General features: G+C 40.3%; 1 protein-coding gene across 1 annotated transcript in view; it reads right to left on the minus strand.

The window, feature by feature from the left end:
- Positions 1 to 4,684: 4,684 nt before the first annotated feature.
- Positions 4,685 to 25,632, minus strand: part of EXPH5 (exophilin 5) — a gene marked incomplete at both ends in the record, with an annotated part of 32,459 nt that continues 11,511 nt past the window's right edge. Inside the window, 6 exons of the mRNA XM_082279342.1 lie at positions 4,685 to 10,014; positions 11,571 to 11,697; positions 13,252 to 13,300; positions 17,877 to 18,021; positions 18,125 to 18,196; positions 20,234 to 20,391. Of these exons, the coding sequence (XP_082135468.1) occupies positions 4,685 to 10,014; positions 11,571 to 11,697; positions 13,252 to 13,300; positions 17,877 to 18,021; positions 18,125 to 18,196; positions 20,234 to 20,391 (5,881 nt within the window). The remainder of the gene's footprint in view (positions 10,015 to 11,570; positions 11,698 to 13,251; positions 13,301 to 17,876; positions 18,022 to 18,124; positions 18,197 to 20,233; positions 20,392 to 25,632) is intronic.

The following is a 25,632-nucleotide window of genomic DNA, read 5'->3' on the forward strand; positions in this document are numbered from 1 at the left end:
TAAAACTCAAACGATTTGTCTCCTAGGGTTGTTTTATCATTTTTACTACTTGCTGCTACTAAGAAGTATTTCAAGGTATGAGTAGATGGAAGGGCTTATGAGACTGTAGAAGAATTCAATGAAGCTTCCGGGCAAGCCTGGATTTTCACATGCAAAGCAATGAGAGCACAAATGAATTCTGCCTGGTTTTGAATAACGTGAACTTCAAGTCTCTGTGCATATAGACCATGAAAAACAGGTTCCTTGAAGGGGGAATTACCAAGTCTGGTTTCCTCCTTGCTTTTGTCTTTAGTCTCCTCAATTCCCTCACTTCAGACAGCCACAGATCTCCACCAACATACCATGTGTGATACTCCCAACAGGTGAGAGAAAACTTGTGTCATGTTGCAGAGTACAGGTGAGGGCTGAGGTCAGGTGGGGACATCAATCTGCAGATCAGGATTGGTCCCTGTGAGGGAAACTGGGGTCAGACACCACTCTGGGCTAGCTGCCTGTCCTGGGGATGTCATCCTGCAGATAGGGCCAGACTCAACAGGGTGGGCTGGCCAGGAAGGGCAGTGGAGAGGTGGAGACCAGTGATCTGTGCCATCAGTGGGGCAGGGACTGATGGCTCCAGGCTGGGCTGAAATGGTGTCATGAGCCATGGGCAGGGAGAGCAGGAGGAGCTCTGACGAGGTGGGGGGCTCTGGGCCTGATAGTGCTTTTGGGCCACTGTCCCTGGGAAGCTCATACCCTGTTCTGGTATGAGCTGGGACCAGCTGCTGGGACCAGCTCTGAGAGAATGGCCCAGGGGGTCCTGCTGGGCAGGGAGAGGGACATGGGCCGTCAATGAGCCCTGGCAGTAACGATGGCCAACAGCAGCCTGGGCTGTATGAACACGGGCAGAGCCAGAGGTCAAGGGGAGTCATTATCCACCTCCACTCAGTACTTGTTAGATCACATCTAGATCCTGCATCCAGCCTCGTGCTCCACAATACAAGACATCAATAAACTGGATCAGTTCCAGGGGAAGCCACTGAAATGGCAGAGCTGGAGCATCGGCTCTGTGAGGAGAGGCTGGGGCAGCTGGACTTGCTAAGCCTGTTAAGAGATACCTTCGATGACGGGGTGGACCTTACAGAAGCCCCCAGGAAGATCATGAGATGGGGCAGGGCAGAAGGATGAAAGACAACTGGCATGAGTTGAAAGAAGAGATGGTCACCCTGTAATGTGTCCATGTTACAGACTGAGGCACAGGTTGTCCAGAGAGGCTGTCCAGTCTCCATCTTCAGAGATTTTCAAGCCTCAACTGGATGAAGCCTTGAGAAGCCAGCCCTGACCTCGAAGCTAATCTGCTGCGAGCAGGAGGCTGGACCAGAGACCTTCTGAGGTCACACCCACCCTGAGTTATCCTTTGATGAAACCATGAGATTTCTGTCCCTTCTTTCAAATGTCATCAAGATGGTAGAATGCTAAAAGATCACCTGGGCACATGCATGACCTACTGGGTGGACAGAGGTCTAGACAGATAAACCACCTTAGTTCATAAACCACGTTTCCTTCTGAAGCCAGACTGAGGGACTGCATCACTGAGCTCAGGTACCACAAATACTGGCTGCAGTAATTAAGGTTGAAAGACCGTGATGAGTCTCACACACCATTACAGGCACGTGCAGCCAGGTTTCTTTCAGGCCTAACTGCAGCTGAAGGGATTTTCATGTGGAGATCATCACCTTGTAAAACTATCACCAAACACTACCCTTGGCCCCTGCATGGAGTATTGGCACCTCAAGGCAAGTTGTAGGCATATGGCTCTCTAAAGGCTTAATATGTCTACTGTAAAGATTCTACCACTGACAGGAAACTCTTTGTGTGCTGGAGACTCATCAGCTGGCAGGACAGGAGAAGGCAGCACATCCTTCCTGTGCAGGACGCAGGCCTGAGCCCAGCAGCTGATGTGGCTGCTGGCTACAGCTGCAAGACGGACCAAGACTGGCTGCCCTGCTCAATCCATGGCTTTGTTGGCATCAGCACCCTGATGATGTTGGCAACCATATTAAGATGCTGTATTTTTTGAAGTTTTTTTTTTTTAATCTATTGCATTCACAGCAAGTGAAAAACAAATGCAGTACCAATACATTTTTTCATGTGAATGCGGAATTTATTTCAAACAAATAGTTTTAAATATGAAAATCCTATAAATTATCAATATTTATAGAATATATCTTTGCCAAAGAAAATCTTGGAAGAGTGGAAGTGTCAAAATTTCTAAAATGAATGGAAATGATTGCTACTCGGAAGGTATGTCTCCCTATGTTTTCATGCAATCAACTGTTAGAGTTCAGTGAAATTTTAGTTTACAGATCCTCAACAGGCTGCAGTCTTCCACAACTGATTTACAATCAAAAGCAGTTTTTACTTGCTTACATTAAATCATTAAATCAAGCCACCTGATTTCCTGTCATACACAGCATAGCAAATGAAAAAAATTTATGCCTGCAAGGTGAAAACTTAATCCAACTACTGTTGAATGGGTAGAAAATATTTACAAATAAAAATGTTCTAAACCATCCACCTCTAGTCAAGAAAAACTGTATGACCATTTACTTCCTTTGTAAACATTTCTTTTATTATTCTTTACCTTATGTAGGCTGGTATCCCAAATTTTTGGATTAATATATTTTGCAGAAATGTACAACAGCAGAAATTCCGCACAGATACTCAGCTGGTTTTATTGTCTTACTCTACAGAATCCTGTACACAGGGAATAGAAACATTTACAGAAAAACATAATTTCTCCTTAGAATACCACATTTTACAAGACTGCAATTATACAGTAGTCATTTCATTACAGCATTGCCCATGTCAGCATATTCTTATATCCTTGTGAAACAGGCATGTCGTAGAGATCAATTCTGACTATAAGTATACAGTTTATGTTAGTCCTTCTATGTACAACTAAAGACAAATTACCCCAGCATAAAATAATACTTATATATCAGTACAGATTTGAACTACAGACCCACTTCTTTAACGAAGCTTACAGTATGAAAAAATAAGGATACCTCTTACCTACTGTAATATTTTCATCTTTTAGTTTCTTGTGGAGTAGTCAGTGGTACAAGCTTGTTTTGTGTGAAAGATATAATTTTAAAATACCAGTATACTGTCCTTTGAGTTAGAAAAATATAGTTATATCCTACAGAAATTTTATTGGATTAAAAAGCATATAAAAATATGGACCATCACTTCAGACCATATGTGAAATTAGAAATTAAGTAGAAGAAAATGTATAATTATTTTAAAATATATCTTCTGGCTCAGTGAGCCACTTCTGATTTTTCATAAAAAGAGAACAAAGCTTAGTTAGAAATTTAATGGCCAGGGACAAGTTTTGGCTACCGAGTAATAATACTACATTATTGTTGTGGCTGAAGAAGAGCCAATGGAACATGTTTACAGCCGTTCAGTTTGGAGGATAAAGAGTACTGTGGTCACAGCAGGAACAGTAAAAATACCAAAAACGGATGGTAATTTAGCAAAGGGCAAAGAGCCTTTCCTACTGTTTTTTTTTTACTTTGCATGTAAAAAGCTACCAATCTGTACTACCAGTGTAGTGGTGCCCCAGCCAAATGCCCTCTCAGGCTGCCCCAGGTGCTGCTGCCCTGAAGGAGCCCAGTGGATGCAGCTGCCTCATCCTGAGACCAGCCAAGCAGAGGCAGCTGCAGAACTTTGGGACCTCACAAGTTGTTTTGGTTATCTTCCCACAACAACTTAAGATTCAACCTATGAGGTTTATATAGGAAATCAACAGGCTGAATATTTTTATATTTTGAATTGTTAAAAGTGTCTGACTACTAATCCAAATTAACCTGTTTCCAAGTCAAATGCAGAAATCTGGCCAATCATGTCAACTGTAACCAAAGCTGTGCCAGTTATGAATCTTCCATGTCTGGAAAGCAGATTTCCATGCTCAGCTGTCTTCCTTTCGGTCAGTTTTTAGGGCTGTACCCTGTGTTGAGCTTTTTCTCCTACACTAGAAATACTTCTGCAACTCACATTGCTCACTGCTCTTGCAATGCTGGAAAGTCCTGATGTGGAATCTGCCTCAACAGCACAGCAGAATAAATGCCACCAGGGACATTACTGCTACACTTCCCAGGAATGCAGAAAAATAACATTCATACAGAATATGCTGTAAAAATTTAAGAGGTTTCATTTTGTGAGGATATTTGTTCAGTGAGATGGATTAGCATTATCATGCTTGATAATGAGAAACATCAGAGAAACAGCAAATTATCAGCAAATTAACTTCTTGGTTTTCTATTAAGTTCTGTAAGAAAAAGCAGCTCAAGCTAGAATTTATCCATTCCAGCGCTTTGTAGCTGGCAGGAACCTAACTACTGCTTGCTGACTCAGCCATTCCTGGACTCACACTGCCCAAAACTCCACAGCTATTTACCTTCTAGTATTTGGGGAAGGGATTTTTTAACATTGTTTTTCCCTGCTAAGAGAAACAGGAATGGTGAAGCCACATATTTGATACAAAAGTCTAATGCTCAGCTAATATAACATACTAACTCCCTTGAAACTAAGGAAGCTGTACTGATTTATAGCAGCACAAGAATGGACTCAACGTATTTGACATGTTTTTGCCTGCCCAGAAACTACCACACTATCATGCCCTCTTAGTACCACAGTCCCTTCATAGCTCTGATTCTTTATCTATCTCATCTAGGTAATATTCATCATCGGTGGTGGTATCACTGTCCGAGTCCGAATAAGTGGCTGGGTCTTCCACGTAGGTATCAGTCAGCTCTCGGGGCGATGAAGCAGCTGATGACATTTTGCTCCCAGCAGAACTCGAGCTCAGAAGCTCAGCCCTGTTTGTAGAAGAGTTCTCTGTATCTCTGAAAGTGCCAGGGTTATTAAGAAGACATGGTCTCCATAATCGCCCTTCTGTGAGTGACCTCTTGATATTTTCCAGGAAAGCCAGTTGTTGCTCTTTGCCAAATATACCAAATTCCACAGACGGATACATTAAATTTCTAGTGCTGTAACATTTCTCATCGTCTGACGCCCAGTTTTCATTCTCGTCACAAGACAACAGCTCTGAGTAAGATTTAAATCTCTTCCCATGTATGCCATCTTTGGGTAGAATATTGCTTCCTGAGGCAGAGGTCTCAAGGGAATCTCGAGCACAAATGCTCTCAGAGAGGTGACGCTCACGCTGACTTTTCGCATGGCTCTTGCGCAACCGATAGCTATTGAGGTTAGCGTTTTCTAAGCCAGTAGGCTGAGAGGTATTTTGATGCTGACCAAGCACTGTCTGGGAAGCCAAGTTTTGCTCTGGACATGTGTCTGCCTGCAAGCAGTTATTTACATAGGTGTTTAAGTTTTTGTCAGTTAAAGGTGGCGAGGGAGGAGCGCAGGCATGACTGCTAGCTCTTCCTTTCTCTTCATCCAGTGGATATGAGGTAGTAGCACTGGGAGTGATGGGCTGGATTTTGCTTTCTAACCCGAGATCAAGCATTTGGGAATTCTTATTTCTCATGGTTACTGCTTTATCTGGAAATAGGGTTGTGAGTCTTGGCCTATTTTCCACTTTCACTGCAGTTTTTCGAGGACTGATGGCTTCCTTCTGGGTGTATGAACTTGTAAAAGGCCTCCTTTTGGTGTTAACAAGCAAAGAAGGATCATTCTGATTTTCAGTCTTCTTATTCTCAGCTGTTCTTGGTCTTGGCAAATTCTTATCAGAGTTCAGACTGTGACTCTGATTTTCATTGTCCAACTCCAGGAATGGCTGGTGGGAATCCATTGAAATCAATGAGTCAAGGGACATGTTGACCTCTAAAGAAGTGTCACTTCCATCATTCTGTGAAAAAATGTTACTTATGTGTGGCTTGGGGGGTAAATTTTTACTTGAAAATTTACGACTTGTTTTGTAAACAGCTGCCAATTTATTTTTAATTGAAGGTCTGTTTTTCCTTTTTTCTATATCTTTGACTTTGTCTCTTGTGCAGTCAGAGAGAAGTTTGTTCTCATCTTCTGCACTCTGTGTTATCTTCTTATCTTGTGTAGCCCTGGGAACTTTATCTTTAATGTTCAGGTTGCCTTCACTACGCCTCTTTGATTCCTGAAAACTGCTGTAAACTTTACCCATATGAGAACTCTGTGAGTTTTGCTCTTTTTTAATTTTTAAATTCTTTACTTCATCTGTATCTGTGCTAGTCACTTTGCCTAGCTGAAGTAATGGATCAGCACTGGAAGCTGTGCTCACCTCAGATGTTTTTCTCTGAGGCTCTGGAAGCACTTTGCTACAAAAGTTTAAACCATTTTCTTTTTTTCTTGAACTGTCAGCTCTTAATTGCAGTCCATTAAATTTATTATTACGCAGAGGGGTGGTTTGGTGTAGGAAATTTACTCTCTGTTTAACTTGGGTACTATCTGTGTACACGTCTTCCACGGGAGTAAGTGGCACACCAGCATGTGCTGTGTTACCACTCCTTCCAAGGGAACTCTTCTCTCCGGAGCGGAGGAGTAAACTGTTCAAATTTTTCCTGTTGTTCACTTTTGGGGGCTGAGAGCAACTTTCAGAGCTTCCCTTCTGAATAATATTTTTATTTGTTGAAGCAGAATATAAACGATTCTCTAAATGTCTGCCTGGCTTGGGAGGGGTTGATGAAGTGGACATTAGTGGTGTGGCTCTTTGTAAAATTTCCTTCTTTTCTTTCAGATGTATTTCTGCATTTTGGCTGCTTGAAGCATCAGAAATGACCTTACCTGACTTAGCCACTATTGCAGTGGGTTGTGGGCCACCAAAAGAAATTTCTTTTGTCACCACATCAGAAAGCACATTTTCTGCTAATGAAAGATATGCTGAATTTTCTTTCTTGTTAGTTACCACACTCACTGACTTCTCAGAGCTAGGGGAAAAGTGAGAACTCTCCTCTTCACTATCAGCAGCAGTTCTTAAATTCTGAGGTGTGACCAAAACTGAAGATACTTGATCAGAAGAATATGAAGGCACCTCTTTTTCTGAAGTAGTAGGGAAAAAACCATTTGCTAAACTCACATGATCTTCATTTTTCTTGTTTTGTATTCTTGGTGACTGAGCATTTTCTTTGGGACAAGGTAAATCTGCATCCTCTGAATTATCTCTAAAGAGGCTACAAAATGTTCTTGAATGCCTCCGTGGTAGCGTGTAATAAATTGAAACTAATTCATGATACTTGACATGATCTTCATCAACACAAACTGTAAATGTGCTTGTGGTTTTATATTTCTGCAAAAAATTTCCCCCCTCCTTATAATCTGAAAATACAGAGGATTCTCTTCTACTTAGATGTTTACATCTGTCTGTCAGATCAACTGATGTACTACAACTTATTGAATCATTCATACTTTTGGTTAAAGGACTGGGGTAATCTTTATTACTTGTAGCAGCATTTAATGATGCTGGTGTTAAAAAGGAACATGTTGGGTCTAAACAAGACACATCTCTTTGATTAAAACAAAAGGGGTCGGCTCTATGTGGAGTTTCAGACCTCAAACAATCGTATGTTGTTCTGCTTTCTCTAGGTAAAGAGATGGGTGTATCTGACATAATACTGCCTGCAATGCTAGCTGATTTTCTAGGCAAAGTGTAATAAATAACAAGGGGGTCAGAAGATTTGGAGCTGTTTCTGCCAGGGGAGCCAGTAATACTGCAGCTACTGGTATGTCTTGGTGAGCTGTCTTGCTTGTGAAACCTTCCGATACAAGGTGAAGTACTCCTCATTTTTCCAGTTCCTTTTTCAAGGCAAAAATAACTTAAACTATTTTCAGAGGTATTGGGGTCTCCATCAAAACTATGCATATAAATATTTCCAGAATTTCCATTATTTCCATTTTGTGGAGAACTAGCAGTGAATTGTCCATTACAGTCCTTAGTAACTAAAGTGCTTGCGTTTTGCAGTGTTTTCTGTGAAATCTCCTTGCTAACACCTGTTCTGCTCACTTGAGCTGTTTTTCTCTCTTCTGCTTGAGAGTCAGTAAATGTGCAATTTACTGAAGAGCTAGTTAGTGTTCCTAAGCATTGAGAATTGTCTTTATGAGAAAGTGCTTGTGGAGAGCTTTTTGAGAAACTAGATGAGCACTCAGGAGGACAGGACAACATGCCTTGACAGCTTGCTAATTTTTCAGTGGATAGAGCAGAAGTAACATTCAGTAGGGAGGACTGTCTCTTTGGGGTAGCTTCGTTAAGGGCTTCTGCACTCCAGTTACCCTGTTTGATGCTCTCTCTTTGTGCTGCATAATGCAGATTATGTTCCCATTCTTTCTGACTTGGAAGAAAAGGTTCTTTCCTGCTCTTACCAGCTGGGGAAATACAGAGAGGCTGACTGAACACACTGTTGGGTGGGCAATCATTTTCCTTCATTTCCAAACTTCTTTTATCACCATTTGATATATAAATTTTTGCAGTATCTCCTCTGGCAGTGGCTTGGGTTTGTCTCTTTGATGTCATTGTGTTAAAGAGAGATACATCTCTTTGCCACATGGCAGAAGCAGGGCTGTTAGAGGAAAAACTCCGTGTGTTGATGTAGCTTGTATCTGCTTGTTGAGGAACTGACTGTAACAGCATGTTTCCATCTTGCTGTTTCATACATTCAGCCCTTTCCAGGTGTGCAAAGTCTGCCTTAGTACTCCTTTGGGTAATGACAACTGAATTCCTGTTCAGTCCTGTAGGTTTTGGTTGGTCCTTTGAACTGGGAAAGACTGACTCATCAGTTCTGATACCAGATGAAGAAACAGAAGAGCTACGACTTAGCCAAGGTTGACAGCCCTCAGTGAATTCTGAAAAATTTCTGTTTGCAGTTCTTGTCATCCTTTTGATACTTGTATTTTCTGGAGAGTACATGTGAAAATCGTTCTGCAGGCGCTGTGAACCAAACTTGGCATTCTTTGTATGTGCCCACTGCTGGTCATTTAAATTGGCCATAAACACTTCAAAGTTGGCATCAGGGGAAACAAACACTTCATCACTGTAACACTGAGGAATATCAGCCCAAGAAGGATAGCTGTCTTTTCTTCCATAAGAAGAATTTTTTTGGTTTGCATACAACTTGCCATGAGAAGAGGTATCTCTGTAGTAGGATCTAGAGAGATTATTTTCTGATTTGTACAAAGGATAGTTTTCCCAGTTATCAAAGGGCAACGGAGAAGTAGCTTTGTCAGGGCAACTAACTCTGCTAAAGCAATTACTGCTTGAAATAGATCTTCTATAGTGGTGTTTTGAGTGGTAACTTGAGTGTTTCTTAGTTTCTTGTAAAGAGCTGGGATATCTACCATAGTCTGTAGCATGAAACTCCATCAGTGATTGAGTTCTAAACATTTTTTCTGGAGTTTCTTCAGAAGAGTCTGGTGTGTTGTTCCATACAATGGAAGACAGAGGAATTCTCTTTGGGTTCTGTCGACCAAACCTTGGTACAAAACCATTCTTGCTCTCCCTTGCCAATGGATGCTGTAAACTTGATGCTGATAGCTGATCAGAAGATACTGATGATGGACATCTCCGAAGGGAACATACAGAGTAACTTCTGCCAGCTGTATCCCTGTTCATACAACTCTTGTGTCTAAATCCACTGTTCTGTGTTACAGAAGGAGGATATAAGCTCCCTTCTGAAGACCGTCCGAAAGAAACCGAAGACAGCCTCCTACGGTGCAGACGAGGATTTCCATCGACTGCATCACCATAACTGCAATCTTCTTGAAAGGCTGTTTGGTGCCAGTTCATATATGCACTGTGTAACTTCCTTGGTCTGATGAAAATCTTGTGTTCATCTTTGGCCCTTAGTGTTCTCAGTCCATCTGGGAAAAATGTGCTAGGCATATCACTCCAGTCATTTCTCTGTTGCCCCCTACTAGCAGTCTGCCTCTTTGAAGTAGGGAATGCACTACTACTTTGGACATTTGATGCACTGCTAGTAGAAACTATCCTGTCCAAAGGGTCTTGGATTTGTTCCTGGGCCAGCTGGTCATCCAGATCACTCAGAACTGCACAGGAAAAAAAAAAAAGATACTTGGTTTTGTTTTCTTTAATAATCTTCTGACTATTTATGTTAAAAAGTTTCACGTACTACATTAATAATCAGAACTGGCTTTAAAAGAATTCAAAACCCTTCCCAAACCACACATTCTTCCTCCATAGGATCTTTCAGCAGTCACTCATTATAACTACAAGAAAAAAAATGTCCTCCACCATGACTGCTCTTTATGTAAATGTTAGTCTTCATGCTATTCAAAAGAAGAACAAAACAATTTGAAGTCTGAGTTCTCACTCACACGTATATTTGTGTGTGTGTGAACCTTCCAAATATAGTTTGTAAGTAAAAAAAACCCTGAAAAGAATTCACTAGGCAACCATGGACCTGTCTGCATGTTCACAAAGCACAGTTATGATGTAACTGTAAGAAAACAGAATCCTGCAAACCATCAAAGAAGCATATTCAGTAGTCTGGTGTGTCCACTGTTTGTTTCATTCATAAAAGAAGTTCTCTTCTGAATTGTAGTCTATTACACTTAATTGAGCACTGAAAATGGCATTTTCTGGATAAGAATGGGTAATTAAATAGTTAGGATTCAATCTAGCAACAAATACATATTTATATACATATATATAGGCAACCTCATGAACTGGAATTAAACATTATATAGCTCAATTAACCAAGATATTCAGTCAGAAGACTGACAGCAATGTACTAAAACTATTTTTATTGTCAAAACAAATTATGCCTTTGCTAATTGTCTTCTTCTGGTATTTTGAAAATACCAGAATATACATAATATAAAATGGATATGACTGTTTTGTTACAGAATTTCCTGATCCACTTAAGTACGTAAGACTGACTGACCAGTCATTACAGATCTGTGCTAACAGTACAAAATCATTAAGAAAGCATTGGTAAGTATGTATAGTTGGAATAAAATGTGATCTGAAGGTACTAAAATTCTCCATTTTTCTAAGTTTCTCTTCAGCACACAAAAGAGAAGACTCCTGAGAAACTCAGAACAAGAAAAAAGATGAGTTGTTTCTGAGTCTTTCATTGGGAGGACATGAGCCAAGCTAAAAAAGAACGTGCAACTCTTGACTGGGGCTATAAAGGCTCCCAGAAAGCTAACTGAATGCCATAATGCATCTTGCTTCTGTGGTTTGTGGCTTTACAGTTTTTAAAATCAGCCCAGTAATTCATCATTATCAAAATTATGCATGCAGGAAACTGGAATAGAATTCTCACAGAACCACATGTCTGCATCTAGAGGGTGCAGTGTGGGCTCCCAACAGAAACAGCAGGGAGAACTGTACACAGCTACATGTGACTCTTCTGAACTGTATCAGTATGAGATAAAATGCATTCTAAGAGTGATCAGTGACATCTCTTGAAGTCAATGTTGGAGTAGACATTCCACGGTCAGATGAAGAGAACAAAATGTAGCCACTCTGCTAGAAATGAGCCGTGTCTATAAAGCCTGTGCTTTTGCAGAAAATTCTCTCAAAACACAGTCACTTCTGGTAACAATACCATCAGAAAAAAGTAAGGACACACACTTACCACTGAAAATCTCCTTCTCCAGCTGTTCATTCCATTCCAGTGTACTTTTCTCCATTATTTCATTTTGGTTTGTATCAAAAGAATGACCACTTGTTACAGTTGACTTTGGAGAATTACACATTTCAGCCTGTTAAAAATTGTAAGGTAACCTGGTTTCAGTTCTACATGTGGGTTCAAATCACATCTCACATGTCACATCACAAATTGTGTCACAAGTCCCAGAGGTGAGCAAACTCTGTCAGTCCATTAAATAACGTATTATTAAAATACACAACTGAGGGTTGCAAAATTGCATGCATTTTATAGACTTCTACACATATAATAAGGAGAATTACTCATCTTGTCCTCATACTGTAGCATGTTTTGGATAAGGGCATAGTTTACTTATTTTATCCAAATGCATCCTTATTGCACTGTATTCCTTATTGCATTGTATCTCTCAATTTAGTTTTCCCCAATCACTTCTTCCTTGACCAGTGTATTTTAAAATTCACATGTTGACCTCCCAACAGAGATTTAGTAATTTAACACTACAGTCCATTTTCTTATTGCAAGACAGCACTTAGTGGTAGAAGTGGGGAAAATGTCATCCTATTCCCCATCTGTGTTTGGATCAAATCTTAAACTGGAGAGGTTCTGTCCCATCCATATTTCTCTCAGCTCACAGTCTCAGATGGTAGAAGTGCAGACAACTGTTTAACTCCTGAATTATTTTAGCTGAAACTCTTTCTCCTTTTTTCAAAAAAACCCACCTTACTACTTTGTTGTTCACCATATTCATAATATTTTACTAGTCTAGCTATAATACAGCTTTATATTATATGTTTATATAACACGCAGGATTCTCTGATAAGATCTTTGCTCAGCCATATATTAATATAGATTATCCCTCTGTTTTTGAAATATGAGAGAAGGGAGGTGGCCAGTTTACATCCTCTGTGCCTTTGATTATACACTGTATACCTTCTTAGTCCCCTCTGTGCTTATACCACCCAACTGAAGATGAGGAAAAACATGTTAGTAATACAGGGTAATAAAGTAATTAAACTAGAAAATATAATCCTTGGAAGAAAATCTGTTATTTCAACAGCATGCACTTAAAATTACATCAGAAATAAAGCTGTTGTTTTATCCTTAAAATGAACTTGTGCTTATAAAAGGAAACATACATCAAAAAAAAATTTCCTACTTCAAAATTTACATTTACATGGTAACTCTGTGCATGGAAATGTTGCAGAAGAGGTTCTACCCTACTGCCTGCCCAAGCCAGCTACTATTTTTCATCCTTGTACAAATGAAACGAAACAAAGTAAATACATGAGATTATTGTTTAGTGTGAGTTTTGATCTATTTACAGGTTGGTTACAGTTGCCAAGATATGTGAGTGTCTTGACCTAGGAAAAGATCCATGCAATTATTCTGTCATTATGAAAGAACTGAAATCTGGCAGAGCTAGACTTAGGGCCTAGCTAGGAAGGCTTTGGACTTTTATAGCTAACAGGCAAGCTCATTCTACTACATGCAACAAGTTCACAGCACAGACATTTTACTCAGCATTTAAAACAAGAACTTCAGGAATACTACTTAAACAGATGTTAAAGCAACGGCCTAAACCATGGGGACTAGTTTTTGAAAAATCTGTATTTAAGCATCACAGACAATAAATAGATACACTACTTACCGTTGCCATTTCTTCCACTTTTGAGGATGGGCTAGCAGAATTGTCATATCTGTAGGCAGAGGGATTTAAATGTTGGCTTTTAAAAGGAACTTGATGTAATTTTATCAGGTAGTGAATATCCGGCAGCTTCTCATTTTAACAACTATTGAGAAGCATCTGAAGAAAACTTGCTCTATGAAGAATTCATCCTTAACTCCCCGCCCTGCCAAAATCCTGCAAAAACAGAGTGCTGGGAAAATGTACCATTCAGTTTGGCCTTGTCAGCTTGCAAATTTCATAACTGCACAGCCCAACATGAACTCAACCTACTGGCATCTCAGTGTCTTCAACAGCCATAAAGCAGTTGTTTCAATCCAGCATTATGGTAAGATTGTATTCATTCTTTTTCCAAACAGCAATAATTTAGTAGGTACTACTCATAGCCTAAGTTATATACTTGTAAATCTCTGAGTGGTTTGCATCTGCAATTCTATTGTTTTTCTCTTCCATTTCACCCTGCTCAGATGCAGAGCTGTGCTCTGTCCCTGCAAAGGATGAGAGACAGACAGCAGATTGTTTTTGGTGTGAACTTTGGAACTTGCTGCTACTCACCCAAAATGGCCTTTATTTACCAATTTTTAAGACCTGGTAAAAGGCTCATCTGTTTTCCTAAGCTATTTAAGACTGCAAGGGCTTGGCAGAGAACTGGCTCGAGTGTCCATGAGTAATGCAGTGGTTAGAACATGCCGAGAAACCCTGAATATAAAAAGTACTCTGTTCAATGGGGTGACTTGCAGACAAATACAAAATAAACTAAAGAAACAAGAACAGGACTTGACTTACACTGAGTCTATTCGAGTCTGCAGATCCTTATTTTACAATTAAGCAAATCCCGTCTGTTCAAAAGCCCTGAAGGAAATGTTGTTCAGCCTGTGCTTATTGCCAGTTCTTCCTTGTCTCAGAAACTGTTTTTTTCCCAGGAAGTTAATTCTTGAGAGAAAATGAAGTAGGGAAAGATGGTTCTGCTCAGTCCTGTTTGTCTCAAAGTCTTTATGAATGACCTTGTTCTTAGGCTCTTAAAAGCTCCCTGTGCTCAGGTAGACTACTTTATTGTGCTTCAACAGCAAGTATAAACCGGCTTGTTGGCAAGTTCTTTGTGGCCCAGCCTTTCCTCCTGAAGTGCTTTGTCATTTGTTTGCAATGTGCTTGCAGGCAGGGAAGAACAGTTGAAAGGTGCAATTTGTTTTTGCTTCTGTAATTGTGAACTGTAAAACCAGGATTCCTCTCTGACACGGGGTCCAGCTGAAACCAAACAAGCCTGTTGACTTCAGCGGGATTAGGATTTGGCTAGACAGTCTGATTCTGAAATTCCTAATTTTTCCTTGTAGCTCTAAATAAAAACAGCCATTAAATCAGTGGGTTACTTCTCCCTCTGAATTAAGTTTACAGAACCAGAACTTAGAAATATGTGTAGCTCTTCCTTTAAACTTAAATAAAGTTGAGTATGTTTTAATGCTTTTAAAACAAATTAAGAACGAAACTCACGTTTCAGAGCTTTTACAATGATTTCCTGCAATTTAAGTTCAGTAAAATCCTGTGGCTTAGCAAGTTACCTTAGTTTTACTTATACCCATAATAAAAATGCAAAAACTTTGTTAGAAGCTTTCTTTTTCAGCTTTACTGTGCAAAGCCACTCTTTGGCAAAGCCCAAGAGTGCAAAGCTCTCCTCACTTGATGTTGGATTAATTGCTCCTTGCAATGAACCTACATGAAGTAGACATGTTAGTTAGAAATGTCAGTTAGAAATGTCTTCTGATAGTCTAGGCAAAATTTAAATTTTCATTTGCACCTCTGGCACTATTCTAAATTAATCCGTGTCTTTATTGTCACTGTTCTCTCAGAAATAACTGGTCACTGTATCCTGCTTTATTTTTCTCCCTGCTAACTTATACAAACAAGGTTATTTTAATCTTTTCCCTATGCCAATCTCTTCATTTCCTGAACTGCCTCATTATTTTCTACGAACATTTTTAAGTTTTCCAGCATTTCAAAATTAAAGTTTTGCTTACTTTCAGAGAAATATTGCTTAATTTTAGGAAACAGCAATACAGTTTCTTTTTTTGGTTAATGATACTGAGCACTGTTTACATTATTTTGCAAACAATGCATACACACATACTTGTAAATATTGTCTATTATTCATAAACAGGAAAGAAACTAAATTGATGTTCAAGTTCAGAAATATTTGCCATCTGGAAAATACTACTCAGTATGGAAGACAAGAAATTATACTTTATACTTTTCCACTTACATACATATGTATCTTTTTAATGCAAGATTAAAAGTAAAAGATGACTATCACTACTGGTAACAGTAATAAAAATCCACGAATTGAAATCTGCTGCAAATTAGTATTTCCACAGAGGCAAGGCACCTGTCTTCTCCAGGCTACCTCCAAGCTGTCTGATGCCAGTATAATCCATTTTCTTCAATACTATTCTTATCTACATAAGAAGCCAACTAAAAACCAAACGCATAACTCACATATGCTGAAAACACAGTTAAACAGCATTTCTGCCCAGGATGAATTGCACTTACCTATTAGAAAATAATAAGGATGAATTCTAGAACACTGACACCTTTGAACCAAAAGTGAGCAAACATTTCATTGCCTTCAGACTACAGTTACAAACCTTTTATTAGCATCTTCTGTATCTCCATGTAAGCGCACTCCTTCCTGCAGCATCCATAATTTATCCTCACAGTAAAACACCACCGCAGCTGACGAAACTGTCTCTCCAGAACTTAAAGGACCCTCTAACCAGCCATTAATGTTTAGCCGTTGAAAAGCTTCTGCCAGTTAGGCTTACTTACAAGGATTTACAGTGCTGCGTCCTATAGTGTTTCACTGGCTCTCCAAAATAACTCTGCCTGGAGAGAGGCAGATTATTTCAGTGCTTTGCCTATGCATAAAGCAAACCACATGCCACGGCAACACCTAGAAGAGGGTGGGGGAAGTTTTCAACAGAGAGGCGTGACTAGAAAATGTAGCAATCAGCTCAGTTACACGTCAGGATTGACTTGTTTATTTTTCAAGTTATGCTCGGTCAGAAATCAAAGGCACCTGAACCTGAGATACGATAGATTTTCCATGGAAAAGCCAGATAAACACACAGGAAAAAAGCTGATGCAATGAGTAGGCACGGTTTGGGTTTTTTGCCTTCTTAAATTAAGAAATCATTTCAGTGCTTAGATTGTACAGCAAAGCCTAGACCTTCATGTGTGCACTGGCTACCTCACTGTTCACAAGGAAAAAGCACCTGTGAAATCTGATTCTCAGTTACACAAGTGTCCCTTTATTCTTCAGGGAAGACTGTGGCCCAACATTTCTGTGTTCCAGGATGAGGGGCATTACGAGGTTACAAGAAAAAGGAAGGAGAAGATGACAGGTAAGGAGCAGTGTTAACACTGCATATTCTTTTTCTGTTGTGTTGTTATGTAAGAGAATAGTTACCAGTGAACATCCACAAAGCTAACCTCACAGCCTCTACTCAAACCTCTCCTTAAATCTTCTGCTTTGATACAAACACTCCACAATAGCAAGCTGCTCTGTTACAAAACCTACATATCAGACTAATCATAATTTCTTTAGAGGCTTACATTCCCTCTCATTGTTTATTACAGCTGTTCCTTGTCTTACCCGTCGTGCCAGCATGGAGCCCCAGGCACAGACCAGAATACCAAACTGAGACTCACTGAGTGAAAATCAGCTTTTTGTACCAAAGATCTTGCACCTTTATACTTAGATTTCACAGCACTGCACAATGCAGCTCTACCTGTGATTGCCAGTCCCAAGCATTACCCTAAGATGCACAGAAGAATAGTTAAGACTTCATTCACTTGTTGCTGACATACGGCCATACAGGACAAAAGTTAAGAGAGAACAGGCAGCCTAACCAGCCTGGCTGTAGCTTTCCCCCATCCCATTCCCTCTGAACAGCACCTTTTACCTTGGGCATGGCAAAGGAGAAGGATGCTCTTCAAACAGCAGCTCCAGACCTGCGTATGAGACCATCTTTGGTTCAGATTCAGCTGAAACCAAAGCACTGACAAAGCACAGAAGGCGAAAGTGCCAAGAGCCGTCTGGTTTGCCTGGCTGGCACTAAAGCTGCAGGGCTGCCTCTAAGCTGCCTCTGGGCTAGATGTGGTGGGAACTGATGCAGCAGAGCTGCCTGGGGCCGGTACTCTCTGCCATGACATGGGAAAGCTACACTTTCCTATTGTATCACAGCCATAGGGCACCAGATCCCCATGCACCTTACACCGTGTCCTCTTGAGAGGGAATTAAATAGGATGCAGCTACTCCTAAGTCTACGGTCGTTCATATACTTTAAGCCTTTATGCAAAACCTGAACAAAATAGATTTAGCCAAGAGACTCTGCCTATTACTTGTGACTTAGTCCTCTTTCTTCTGATACAGTACAGATAATCTCTCATTACATGACCACGTAAAATCCCAATCTTCCCAATGAGGTGAAAAGCAAGAGACTGGAAAAATGATTTAACAAAGTTTTCTAAGCAAAACACAGAACAATTCATAGACTTTTTAAAAGCTGGAAGTAATGTATGTTCTGATTATAGCTCACCGTGGTTGCTTCTGAGTCTGGGTTTTCCTGGATTTTCTAAAGGAGGAAAGCCAAGCAAAAGGTGATCTGAACCCCAGAAAAGAAGCTGAAGTGTTCTTTTGTGCTTGAGGATTTGTGCGGGATGACATTTTTATTTCTTTATGATCTAAAAACATGATAAAAAGTAGACTTGTTTGAAGTTCTTAATAAATACAGTATTAAAATATACATAAATGTTATGTCTTCATAAACAATTTTCTTTTGCTTACCTTTTATGTCTGGAAAATCCAGTTTTGACATTTTTGGACAGACTATGTGACATGCTGGTTTATAATGACTAACTAGAAAACAGGTCTAACGTTTCAGAAGGTATTATTGGTTTTGGGTGATGCACGTGGGATACATGAGGCTGATTTTCTGAAAGTAATCAGCATTCAATCACTCGAAAATCATAACTGTTTTAAAATATAAGCAAATCAAATATTTGAAAGTTGAGCCACCCAGAATCATTACTCACTTTATTTTCATGTTTGTAAGAAATATGAATGTCACAATCCAGAATATACGACTTAACAGACGGTAACATAACCACATAACACTAATTCAGATTAACGTGTCCTCTGTATCACAGAATTCCTTACTATGGGATTCCTGTGGCCACTGGAGTACCTTTTTTTTTCTGCTACAAATTGCATATCAGAACTGTATTTTCAATGCAAGATACTGTGAATGATTTCTCTGGGAAGGTTATGACTTGCTTTCTTCAAATGGAACATAAACTCAGTCTGCCTGTAAAAGCAGCAGGCATTTGGTGTGAAGGTGAGGATGAGTATTGCTCACAGATCAGGGAAAGAAGCAGCAGGGTCTGCTACACACCACAGGGAACTGGAGAATATAAGGAAACAAGACTTTGCTCAGAAATAAGGCATTACATTTTCTTTTCCATTTTAAACAACACATGCCTGAAACAACACAACAGCCTGAAAATGGCTTATCCAATGACTGTAGGAGAAAGCAAACCCAGAAATGAAAGCTAAGTGTCATTTATAAAAATAGCAAGGGGCAGCATCTGCACCTCACATGGACTGGGACTGTGGATAAGTCCATGCTGCAGCAAGTATATCCCTGGAGAGACTGTGGCTCTACTTGGAGCAGGTATTCCCCTGAGAGACTGCAGTATACGGGTAAGTCCAAGCAAGAGCAGGGGCAAGGGGAAGGCAGTGGGGTGGTTAATGGGGATATACTGGATAGTGTGGGACCTGAGTATGATGCAAAAGGTATGGAATAAGGAGTAGAGAATGTGCTGGGTTTGGCTGCTTTAATTATTTCCACAGCAGCTAATATGGGGCTATGTTCTGGATTTGTACTGAGAACAGTGTTGATAATTCAGGGATGTTTTCCTTACTGCTGAGCAGGGCTTACACAGAGCCAAGGCCTTTTCTGCTTTTCACTCCACCCCATCAGTGAGTGGATTGGGGGTGCACAAGGAGGCGGGAGGGGACACAGCTGGGACAGCTGGCCCCAGCTGACCTAATGGATATCCCATACCATAGGGATATAAAATCTAAATATAGTATATAAAATCTAGGGGAAGAAGAAGGAAGGGGGGGGGACGTTCACAGTGATGGCATTTGTCTCCTCAAGTCACTGTTACACGTGATGGAGCCCTGGAGATGGCTGAACACCTGCCTGACCATGGGGAGTGGTGAATGAATTCCTTGCTCTGCTTTGCTTGTGTGTGTGGCTTTTGCTTTATCTATCAACTCTCTTTATCTCAATCCACTTTTAGCCTTCCAATTCTCACCCCCTCCCAAGGTGGGGGAGTGAGTGAGTGGCTGCATAGTGCTTAGCTGCCAGCTGGGGTTAAACCACAACTTTTTTATACAGTGCAAACATCACTGCTTTGACTGGGAAACTACCACTGTATTTACCATAATTATAGCAATTTCATTTTGATTAATAAAGAAATTTTTTACAGTGAGGACAATTAATCACTGGAACAGCCTCCTCAGGCATATGGTAGAGTCCCCATCACTGGAGGTTTACAAGATGTGACTGCAAATGGTACTAAATAATCTCATCCAGGTTCCCTTTCCTATGAAAAGTTGGACCTGAAGATCATCTGATGTCCTTCCAACCTGGGCCGTACTATGATTCTAACTATGGCATAACAATAACAGGGATTTTCTCTTGTGAATCCCAGCTCTGCTTTTAACAGAATCTGCTTAAAGAAACATACCCATTTTGAAAATATATCTTTGGTAAAACTATGATATGAGAAGAAGCTCGGTGCAATTTCAGAAACTCCTTAACTATTACACTCTGACATGCTATAAGACATTGGTTTGGTGATAAGGAAATGGACAAATGCAACTCACTGGTGTTTTTGCTCTTCCTTAGCTGATGCTCTAATGGTGGTTTTAGCATTCTATTGACATCAATGTAATTCTGAAATTTTCTTCTTTTTATTTCTTCAAACCATTCTCCAGTCACTCCCTGCAGCCCTTTTTCAGACTTCTTTCTCTTAAGAAGCTTGCTAAAAAGGGGAAAAAAAATTGTAAGCCGTTTTAGGTATTACAAGCCCATCATTAGGAACCCTCCCTATTGTTCATTAAAGTATTTACAGTATATCTCTACATATAACAATTTTTACAAAGTCAGCAAGACGTGATACATTCACAGCAACCACATTAAAGTTTTAGTGACAGCAACATTCTACAGTTTAACAAATGAGATTATGTGACCAGGTTAAGTGGATGACTCATGTGCTTGCATTATTCTCTTCCTTGAGGAAGTGCATCTTTTTTCCTTGCAAGAATAAGGCAATTCACACGCATTCTAAAACTAATTGAAAGTAAGATTAGTCGATCCAATAATCAAGTAAGAATAAATAACACTCTAAATAAAGCAATTTTTGAGATACTTATTCACTCATTTAAGTAGAAGCAATAACAAGATTATTTTTATTTTCAAGAGGAAGATCACTGATGCCCTGACAGTGAGGCATTCACTACACCTTTTCTATGCAAAAGAGAACAGTAAGTTGTGAATTCAGCTAATAGATATTCATGCAACATGTTCAACAAGTTTATCACATTTTCCTCTTTCCTTGATGCATAGTGATTCTGCCTGTGTTCAATACGGATGGAGCAACTAATAATGAGTATGAATGTTCTACTACACTGAGCAAGCCACACACATGTGGCTGCAACTGAAGAAGATATTTAGTAGCAAGTTCAGCTTTTAGACCAAGAGGTCACAGGAATTAACTGTTTAGCTGGACATAAAAGAACAAGGTACAGTTGCAAAGGAGTGGGAATACTGCAGTTACTTATTTTCAAATTACATTACACTAGTGTCGAAAGTATAGATGCAAATACAGCAAATCCACGCCCCAACTGATTCTGATGGCAACAAAAAAAGACTCTGTGCACAGCCTGGAGATGCCATACCAATTTTTGAGCAAGGCTTTCATGTAAATCTGCCTCCTTGATCAGTGGTAAAAATCTGTGTCTAGGAATACAAATGCTCTCAGAGAACATAAGTCATTTCAGTTATCAATTTAAATAAAAACTCATCTGAGACAATACTTCTTCAAAAACAAACTTAAAATTAAACATCTAGCCTGGAAATTGATATATTTTGATATGGAATTCATAGAGCTCATTGGCCATACTAGGCCCTACCATGCATCTGGTGGCATCTGATGGACAGGAAGGCTGGAGGGAGACATTTTTGGGAAATGAGTATTTCCCTTGAAGAAGATTACACAGCCACATGCACGAGTACTAGCCATCCCAAATAAACTTATTACAAAGGCAAAAATGTTAATCATCCCAGATATTACCGCACCATGGGAGTGACTAAACACCGTAAATGCATTGTGCAGCCTGGAACACAGCCTAGCACTGATGTGAAACACGAGGGGATGAACAATGTGCTCTCAAGAGCCAACTCCATGACCTCACTCCTCCGGCCTTACCAAAGGGGATCCAAGATACTGGGAGGAGTAAAAGCACAGAGAGGAAGGCATGAGCTGCTCGAGGAGTGGCTGCAGGCACAGGGACCGCCCGGGAAACAGCCCCGTGGCAGTTCTGCTGAAGTCCCGAAAGCGGAGAGCATTTGTTACAGCCCGCACCCGCGGGCTTTGGGAAGCGGGCCGGGCCGGATCCCGCGGCCGGAACAGGCGCTGGGACCGCCGCTCCCGGGGCAGGCGGCGGCGCCCTGGCGCCCCCCCGCGGCGGCCGCCGGCACCACGGCCGAGAGCCCGCTCCGGGCGCGTCCCGGGGCAGAGCCGCCGCCGCAGCGCCCGCGGCGGGGAAGCGACAGACTGACATGAAAACAGGCATCTGCTGCACAGTTGCGCATTCCAGAGCAAAGGGGAAGTATAAAAACCGCGCAACCACTCTAACATTGACCATACCAGGTACTGCACGAACATGCCTTGCACTGAGAAATGAAGTCTTGCACAAGCACTGACTTTAATGCTTAAATACTGCAAAGTCTTTACTGGTACATGCTTGGCATTATCTGTAGCTCTTATCCGTGAATGTGCTGCTTTTGAATTGTGCTGTCACCCCCAGCTCATCAAATAAATCCTTTAAACTGCTTGTGTGTATTTATATTTATGTACTCACGCAGGCCCATATACGGAACCCTATGTACATAGTTATTTGAGCAACGAATAATAGTAATACGATAAACGATATGTAACTGCAATATCGCATGACTATTAAGTATTTCTCCCTTGCAATGACTCCCAGCCAAACCACATCATTTCCCTACATACCTACATGTTCTGTCAAGTTTACATGCCCCCTCATGACACTAATGAATGACAGTTGTGAGCCAGAAGGAAAGCCCGTCTCAAGAAACAATTACAGCAGGAGATGGTATCTGCAGTCAGTATTGCAATGAATCTGCCTCTGAGGCAGCCTTATTGTTGCTCGGATTACACATTATGTATTGAGCCACTGCTCCATAGGAGTGTCAAAACATCTATTGCCCTCTAAACTGAATGTACTAATCCTGCTTTCCAGTCTGCTCCATCTATCCTTACTCCTCATTTGTCTACAGCTACTTTTGTACGTTTGGAGCTACTACATTTTGAGTGGAGACAACATCCTTGTTACTGGGAAAAGTACCTATAAACTGTTGTGGGATTGAAGGCAAATCCTTCCCAGGATTACTTACAGGAGACTGCTCCACAAACCAGAGCAGGCAGCAATCCTAAATGACCTCACAGGCTCATTACCTTTTCCCATCTATTATTCTGCACAGCATCTAAACTAATGAATCACTCAGGAGCAATTTCTTCGCACTGTTTTTAAACACATCTCTTCCTTACTTGCACAAGGATGTCCCAGTGTTTCTTACAGACATCTCCAGGGAAAAGTTAACCTAAAGGTTTGTATGCACTAGACTTTCATGTGGGTTATCATAAATACTGTTAATAGATGGGTAGCCTCCTCTGCCACTTCCTGTTAGGATAATAAGGAGCTTTAAATGCTACTGTAAGAGGAAAGGTATTTTCTTTACCAACTTCACCCTGAATATAGAGAAGAACACGTGTTCAAGGTAGTAGAAACTGGGTTGCCAAAGAGGACATCTGGGAACAATGCTGGTTTTTGCAGGGGACAGAGAACTCTATCCCATTTTTGCTAAAGCAGAAATTATGATTCCTATTGAATTTAGCAGAGGAGGATTTGGCCCTAAATGACTCTTACCACACACTTCATAAGAGAACGAATAAACAGCAACTACGAAGAATGAGGAATGGCACCAGGTGAACAATAAGCAGATCCAATCTGCTCATTGGATCAAGCTCTCAGTGTCTGAAAAGACAAGGCTGAAAGAATTGCAGATAAAAACAGTGTTGAAAGCATTAGATAAAAACTACAGCAGGGCAGATAACATGCAGAAACAGTAACCTAAGCCAAGCTTTTCTCTTTACTCTGTTCACACTCCTTGCTTTGTCAGGAAGAAAAAGCTGGAGATGTTAAAAAACAGTGCCCGAAAAACCTGTTCCTTCCTAATTTTTACTTCAACTTATCCCCTTCCCACTGCTTTATACATCATGCTGCACTAGTGAACTGTACAACTCCATAATTTCTATAATCAGCTATTTTTCTAGAAAACTGACTGTTGTCACAGCCATGAGTAGCTCTAAAATGCATATGCAATAATATTTTCTTACTTATAGTTCCTTCTAATTTTATGAAAATAATTTAAAGACACACTTCCAAGTTATCATCTTATTTGGAAAAAAGGGGGGGAAAAAAGTACTACCGACAAAGGCAAAAGCTACCACAGCTGAAGTAATTTGAAAAAAAATATTATCTGTCATTTCCTGGAAACATATAATAGCAATAACGACAACATTCTGGTTTCCAAGGTGCCAGAGAAGCTCCTGTGACAGGTTAGTCCTACCAAGAAGAAAAACAGTGATACTGAGTCAACACACTGTTTCCTAGTACACCAGACACCCGACAGGTGTGTCATTATTCTTAGGCAGTCTTTATTCTTAGTAGATGGTACACTTTTACTCACATTAAAGCATCTTTTGTTTATTTTTCTTTCTTACTATTGTGTGTTTGGCTAATGAAAATGAACCAAGTCAGCCTCATTATTACATGTAAGACACATTATGCACAAGTAGATGAATCACAGAGGAAAAATTACTCCTGTGTTTTGGTTGCACATACTACAAGACAATGTAAAAAGATCTAACTGAAAACACACTTCTTTTTTTATTTGATATTTGTAAAATTAAACATTTCTGCAGTAATTCTCAAAAAATCAAGGTCTCCTCTAGCTTGGTGAACAAAATGTGTTGGCAATAATGCTTGAATCTAACTTGCTATGTCGTTGCCAATCAACCACCCATATTGAATTTTGTCTTCCCCTGAAATACTAGTTTTCTGTCTAAATCTTCATCCTTTTCATCCTTTTGTCATTTTTGTTATTACGTATTCATTTTAAAATGCCCATTAACTCACTAAGTTGCCCTCAGATGTATTTATCTGAGTGTGTGACCAATAAAACTGTAGATGAGCATGGGCAAAGAGGATGGGCCACAACAAGGAAGAACAAAGAGTGTGTGGGCTCGGTGTTTGTTACTGACCAGGACCCAAACACCAATAAATGAAAAGGAAGGACTTTCACTCTCCTGAACAGGCATCAGGTCACGCTGCGGGAGGGAGTCCCCTAGTGGTGACACCCCTGAACGGAAAGGAGCAACTGGAAGTGCCAAGAAATAGTCCCCTGAAGGCCAGGGGTGCTCAGCACTGAACTGTATGGGATATGTTTTCAATTCCACTTTCATGGTCACATGAAGTTGCCAGCTCACAATTATCCCTAAATATTTAGATTCTGGAAATGTACAAAACCAGGACACAGAAGACAGAAGAAGTGAAAAGGGAATTAATCTTCTCTAGTTTTTCCTCCCAGACTGTACATTTAATAGGCAGAAGTACTTAAAACACAAAGATCCCGTTTCTGCACATGATCTTAATATGCGCCCTGAAGTATCCTTTCAAACAGCAAGTAGGGCTACATAAACAGATATCTGCAAACAGAAACATAATTTTGTCCTTAGAACACTTTTCTGAGAATAGGTATCAGATTCACACATTAAGTCAGGGATACAGTCAGGGAATATGTGAGTTAAAGGCAGAACATCTCTTCTTCCCTTACTAAAGTTCTACCTTGTCTGCTCATGGGGAGCATTTCTATTTCCACCTCTCCTCTTCTTAATTAAAAAGTAGAATAATCTGAC

The sequence above is a fragment of the Coloeus monedula genome (genome assembly GCF_965178545.1).
Source record: "Coloeus monedula genome assembly, chromosome: 3".
Lineage (NCBI taxonomy): Eukaryota > Metazoa > Chordata > Aves > Passeriformes > Corvidae > Coloeus > Coloeus monedula.